The sequence below is a fragment of the Sinocyclocheilus anshuiensis genome, unplaced genomic scaffold (genome assembly GCF_001515605.1).
Source record: "Sinocyclocheilus anshuiensis isolate Anshui unplaced genomic scaffold, SAMN03320099.WGS_v1.1 scaffold1065, whole genome shotgun sequence".
Classification (NCBI taxonomy): Eukaryota; Metazoa; Chordata; class Actinopteri; order Cypriniformes; family Cyprinidae; genus Sinocyclocheilus; species Sinocyclocheilus anshuiensis.
Genome location: NW_015555804.1, coordinates 375,474 through 382,593, shown reverse-complemented (window position 1 = coordinate 382,593; position 7,120 = coordinate 375,474). Strand labels below are relative to the sequence as shown.

Below are 7,120 nucleotides of genomic sequence, written 5' to 3'. Positions count from 1 at the left end.
ATAAGGCTAGGTAAATCTGGGTATCATCAGCATAGCTGTGATAGGCAATTTGGTTCTTTCTCATTATTTGACTATTAGTACTTATAAAGCACATATTTATGCCCTTTTCTGCATGACCATATTCTAGATCCCTTAATCCTACCCTGTACCTAAATGTAACAACTACAATATACACATACTGTATATACATATACATACACAGTACTGTGTAAAAGTCTAAAGGCCATTAGTATTTTCTTAGTACTAATAGTACTTTCTTGAAGCATCTTGGAGATCTTTCCACAGTTCTTCAGGATTTAGTCTGCCTCAGTTTTTCTGTTTCTTCATGTAATCCCAGACAGACTCGATGATGGTGAGATCAGACCTCTGTATGGAGCACTGGCTGTTGTCAGACTCCGTGTGCATACAAACTAGTGCCATATGAATGGTTGAATCTCACAAACAAATGTCCTGGTCTCATTTCACCCTAAAATCAACCTAAAAATTATATATATATATATATATATATATGTATGTATGGGAATCGAACCCATGACCTTTTACGCTGCTAACGCAATGCTCTACCACTGAGCCACAGGAACATATATATACATATATATAACTTTTTTTAAACAGAAAAATGTTTCATCCTGTTTATTCTAATATAATTTAATAAATGTTTACATACAGTACGCTTACACTTTGTTTTTTAAATATAACATTCCTAAGCATTTTCCCAGTATCAGCTTTGTTGATTATAATGGGAGTGGGTTTAGTTATTAAGTTTGCAGATGGTGACGATGCATCCTTTAGCTTAATCTCTCATTTCCTGCTGTGAAGCAATCAGGTGACAGCGTTTCATCATCTGGGCTGCTGACTAACCTGCTGGGCAGGTGGGAAATTTCCCAACAGCACACGCTACACTAATGATTGAAGTAATTCAGCTCAGATAATTAAATAGTACATGAATCATCAGGTGTGATTCAGAGCAGAAAAATCAGAAGTCAGTAAATATGAATTTCACAATCATGTGGTTGCTTAATCATAATTTTCAAAACATCTATCAAAAGTTTAGCAACTTGTAGAGCAACAATATTAAATTTGTGTATTTTGTTTATTGTAAATCTGTAATAAAACTGTTTAGTAGATTTATGTGACCATTTAACATGTTGATTAAATTGACTGATTAGACGTTACTTTTTTTTAGCATATATCCTCTGTAACCTAACCTGTGGCAACTGTCTTGCCATGGTACATGAATTTGGTAAATAAACGATATAATTGTATGCATCAAAGCACCACCATCTGATACCATCACTGAACTATGGTACCAGCATTGTACTTTTTGTAGAGGTTATCTATGATTGTGAATAGTGTCTGTGTTTTAATGTTATGACTGGACAATATTTCCTATTCTTTAGTTCCCTGACAGGTGTGTTACTGGGAACAACGACTTCTGTTTAACATCGGTTACTATGCAACAGACCTTGTTAAGATTAGTTTAACCAGTTAAACACTCTGACCCAATGAGGTTATTCATTTGCCCTGACCTGGTAACCCACTGCAAGTCATTCAACATCAGTCTTGACAGACTTGCAGACAATGTAAATTTAGATAAGAAATCACTCCTGTTTTAAAGAACAAAAATATTTGTTTTTATCATTTTTCATCCAAATGTATCTATATTTCTATACTCTCTGTTAACATTACCAAGAGTGAATAGGCAAGGAAAAAATAAATAAAAATAGGCAGGGAAAAAAAAATTATAATAAAATAAAATACAATTTTACTGGTTCGTGTCCTACATGTTTTCTACAAATAGTTCATATTTTAAGTATTTTATAAAACTGTTTTTAAATATAAATAAATAAAATAAAATGTTTTGATAAAGAAATAACATCTACATTTCAATCAAATATCATTAGAAATGGATTCTGATCCTATATGTTTTCCTACAAATTATGTACTCAGTTAAAAGTTTTTAAAAATAAAATAAAATGTTTTTATTAAAAAAAAAATAGCATCTACATTTCAATCAATTATGAATGGATTAAATTGTTTCTCACTCTAAATGTTTTCCTACAAATTATTTACTCAGTTAAAAGTTATTAAAAACAATTCAAATAAAATAAAATAAAATAAACACACTTTAATCAAATCTCACTGGATAAAATAAGTATCTGTCGTACATATTTTCTCACAAAATATCCTGTATCATTCAGCTAAATGTGAATAAAATTGTAAAAAATCAGATAAAATAAGATAAAAAGACAAAACAAAACCGATAATCGATGGATAAAAACAATACCTACATAATCTCCAACAAAACATTGTTAAATGTTTTTTCTGTTGTCTTTATCCGATTAATCAAACATGTAACTAAGATGGTACTAAGATAAGCTGGTAAAAAGACACTAATCCAAACCAATGCATCAGGTTTTAGAAACAGAATTCGCTGCAAGTACCCAATGTTGACTGTGTTTCAAAATCCATCCATATATGGTCTCAGTAATTGAGCTTAAAAGCTTTCCAACTATGATCAAATGTCTCGCAAAGATTTTCTTGTGGTGACAGAATCACTCTACTGGAATTCAGCACTGAGCAGAAGGAATATGAGAATCCAATAAAAGGTGTCTGTCTGATTCCTGTTTGAACAGGACTAGGGAAAGATTATGCACAATTCTGTGTGTACATTGCAACATGTGCGGTGTTTGTGCATTTCGTCGCATTTCCAAATTTGGATGTAACCTCATATCTCTTCCACAGGGTCAAAAGGTCGCAGATTTTTCCATGAAAGTCAGCTAAATGCATGTCTGTGAGGTAAATTCAAGTACTCTCTTTCTCTTCGTGCAACAAATATTCATATATTCACCCTCTCTCAGGATTCAACCATGAATATTTCCCATGACCCTTGACTCCCGTCTTCCTACCACGGGCTACATGTTGCGTTTTCATGTCCTACTGACAGACAGTGAAATGAAAAGCTGATAACAGACATATGAACAAAATAGCTGCTAACATGAAAGAGCTATTGGGGCTTTTTGAAGTATTATTGTAGACCCTACACATTTATAGCTGCTTAAAGCTGCATACAGAAGCAGACAAGCTTGGGTTGTGATTGTATGGTCCAAAACAAGGGCCAGAGTTCATCCACACATACTGTAATTTGCATGTTGCCACAAACCACAGTATACCAGGACTTTGAGCATGCAAGCAAAACTGGCAGAGCTCCTAGTGAACGACACAATGAAAGAGTGAAGGGAATAAAGAAAGCTGGATCGGCATTACATGATTACATGCTAAAAAACTGTGGCTAGCCGCTCATGGGACACAGTAGGAATTCGGTGCAGGGCGCGTCGAGCCACTGTGCTACACATAAACACTAATACCGCATCTTCTGATATGTAGTGCTAAATGGACATTATAAATTGTCACACGTCAATTACACATCTTTGTAGCTATCATCAAAATTTTGCTCATTAAAAAAAGCTGTTTGGAAGCAACTCACTCAAAATTAACTAGTAAAAAGGACTAGCAAAAGAGCGCCACCCAGAGGCAGACGCAGAGAGATGCATTCTTAACTGCATACATAACTGAAATAAAGCTTAAAATAAAATGTAAAGATTGGATGAAAAACTTAAATGAAAATTAGAAATGCTCCCTTGTCAACAAACTACAATACAATAAGTACTGAAAAAGTACTAAGAGAAAAATAATGCTGAATATTAAAAAAAATATATATTAGAAATATATCAGAAAAAATTAAAATTTCAAAAGCACATAACAAAATTACTAAAACCCAAACTAAATGGAAAATAAGAATGGAAAATAAAAATATAAACAAATACTTTGTAAAACAGTTTCAAAAGGTGGCATCTAAAAAGGGGTCATATGATGCATTTTCATGTTTTCCTTTTTCTTTAGTGTGTCATGTAGCTGTTTGTGCATGTATAAGATCTGCAAAGTTACAAAGCTCGAAGTCTCCCACAAATGGATTTTTTTCTATCTAAAAGAGAAGGGTGACCAAAACCTGCCGAAAACACCCCGATCGAATTCTCCCTCACATATCTATGTCACTATGTGGAAATATTTGCATAATGCTGCTCAAATGTATATGCAAAGAAAGAAGGCGTGGTTTCTGATATCGCAGTAGTGTTATTGCCACCGTGTTGTGAAGACACTGTGTCTTTGTGAAAGCAAAACCACTTTATTTGGCCTCCCGAATGTAGACGCAATTAGGAATCAGTGGTTAAGATTTATTTACAACACCGTTTCCAGAACAGTACTACCCAAAAGTTAAGAGTTTGTGCAGCGCATTTTACGGAGGACAGTTTTCTGAACCTGGGAGAGTACAAGGCCGGCTGTGCACATCCCCTGTTTCTAAAAAATTAGGCAATTCCAACTTTGGAAAGCTCTATTCTCCCTCTGTAAATGTTAGAAGGTCATGGAAATATTTCCGTTTTGCTGTCAGAAGCCTTCTGCATGTGATTCTCCGCTAAACTTCACAGACTCCAGTGAACAAGCGCCGCCGGAGCACAACAGAATAGGAGCGCAATAATTGTCATATGTAGAATTTTAAACCTATAAGTGTATTTTACGATATTAGCAGATAACAGTAATGGGGTAATCAAAATATAATGCAATTAATCTGTTCTCTTGTGTTTATTTACTTTCATTTTTAGTTTAATTAATTGAACTTCTGTTAAAAAGCATTATTTTTGTTTTTAGATTGTAATGTTACAATGTTAGAATGTAATGTGATTTTAGCCCCTTTTTGCACATAATGGATAGTATAGCCTACTTTCACTATATTTGTTTTCATCGCCTTTAATATAAACATTGTTTCATTGGACAACATTGGACAGGCTGTATAAATAAATAAATTAAAAATTTAAAATAATAAATAAATACATATTTTTTTATATTTTAATCCAAATAGAAAATACAGAGATATATAACGTATATCGCATTTCAGCCAAAAAATACAGATATATGATTTTTTGCCTGCTAAAGCATGCTAACATATCCTATTAGAGTCAATACACAAAATAATGATCTTTGAAAATAGCATCATATGACCCCTTTAATGAAAAATAAAATTTAATTGAAATTTAATGATGCAATTTAGTCACACAATATTTACCCACCCAATATTTTTTTTTTAAGTAGATGACACAAATGTAACACTTTTAATTGGCCAAGTGCACACAGTAATCTCAGTATGGTCAAGCATCATTAGATTAAAGCTGATACATCAATCAGTCATCATTAGTCAATAGTTAAGCACATGAAATGTTTGAAAACTTTGCAAACTGCCATCAAACCACACTCACCCACTGGTGACAGTATCCATCTTCATGCTCTTGCCCAGGACGTCTCCATCACTCATGTACCCCGCTGTTTCCATGGCCACCCCCTCCAGCTCCTCCACCTTCTCGGAGAGTTCAAGGCCGCAGAAGACTGCATTGTGCGTGCAGGTCTGATCCCTGTGTGTGTGCCGCCCACAGCCACTGCCATGCTGTACGAATGCATTTCCTGACGAGGGGGCATCACCAGCTTGTAGGCGAGGACTGGATGAACCCAGTCGCCATGGTAATGCAGAAGCAGGGCGGGAACTGAGGGCAAGCAAAGCCCTCCCATTGATCTCTGTAGTTACAGTGCTGTCAAAGGTCATCTCGAGGGTGCTGGCAAATGAGAGTCAGACAGAAAAGACATGAGAAGTTAATGATGACATGAACAACTAGGGTTCGAATGGTGTAAACTACAGGCCTCATGGGTTATTTGCCACTTTGATACAGAAAATACAGCTGAGAATGTAATGTATAAAAGTAAACCTTTTGTTGTATTTCAAATAGTTATGTGGACCATTTTTGGAGTTTTTGGAGACATTCAATGGAAATGGATTTTCAGATATACAAAAAATTTAGTAACACCACTGACAACCACCAAGTTACAAATTAATTTAAGATGGTATCAAAACACACACCATTGATCAGACTAAAAGCAATAAATGATAGAACATAATTTTTATGTTATTTATTGCTTTAGTTCGCATTTTGCACACTTGTTAGACCCAGTAGTTAATGCTTAGCAACTATGCTTAAAAAGTAAAAATAGTTGCGCATGTCATAGGAGAGGTTTACGAGATGAAACAATATAGTCTAACCATTTCTTATCATTTGATAGACTGTTACAGAAAGTCTTTTATATGCAGTTGGCTTTTTGAAATCTTTTTCATCACTGAAATGCCAATGGACAAGTTTTATTTTAGTATTATTTACACAGTATTATAGCATTCATTAATATTTTGGACTAGCTTTTATTTTTATAGTTTCAGTTTTCATTTTAATTGTAGTTTAAGTTTCAGTAATTTTGTCATTTAAATTTTTTTTCTCATTCTGCTTTAATGTACTTTATATTTCAGTTTTAGCAATTTGTCAAATTAAGCTTTTACTGTACTAAAGCAAGCAAAAAGTAAAAGCATCACTGAGTGTCTGGCAAAATTCTGTATCCTGTCAGGACAGGGTTTCATTGGAATATTAAAACAAGCTTTTTATCCAGTATTAGCAGGCAGTAGGAGGCCCCCAGCCGATTTCACGGCCAGCTTTTGTACCCTGGAAGGCCGAGACACACATCAAACTGATCACAGCAAAGACAAAAACCCAGCACCCCCCAATATCAGCTCCTAATGCCAATCAAACTGTCTTCCTCAAAGCCATTTAGAGTTTAACAGTTTGCAAACCCCCAGAGATAAAGGGGTTCACACACCCGGGAACAATAGGGTGCTTTTTGAACTGTGCTGTGATCTCTGAAAAAAAACACGTTTACAGTCTGGTTCTGTGGTGGCTTCTGCCGGTGCTGTGAGGAATCATTCATTCAATCATTCATTCATTCAGTTCAAAAAATGATTTTGGTCTATATAGCTAATTTTGCCCTTCATGACAACTGTGAGGGGGGTGAATTTTTTTATAACTCATCCATTTAAATTATATTAAGCATTAAAGTTCTGCATAATTAATGGCATGGCCACTTGAGTGACAGGTGGATTGCCGCTGCTGACACTGCCGTCGAGCTACGTGGGCGTGGTTTCAGCAACCAGCTCCCGCCTTTTTGCCCATTTTCGATTATCCGGGAGTGACGC

At 35.0% G+C, this 7,120-nt stretch overlaps 1 protein-coding gene across 1 annotated transcript in view; it reads right to left on the bottom strand.

The window, feature by feature from the left end:
• The window catches only part of LOC107674975 (neuron navigator 2-like), an 80,469-nt gene that overhangs the window by 51,651 nt on the left and 21,698 nt on the right, over nucleotides 1–7,120 (bottom strand). The window contains exon 11 of the mRNA XM_016469143.1: nucleotides 5,313–5,663. Within this exon, the coding sequence (XP_016324629.1) occupies nucleotides 5,313–5,663 (351 nt within the window). The remainder of the gene's footprint in view (nucleotides 1–5,312; nucleotides 5,664–7,120) is intronic.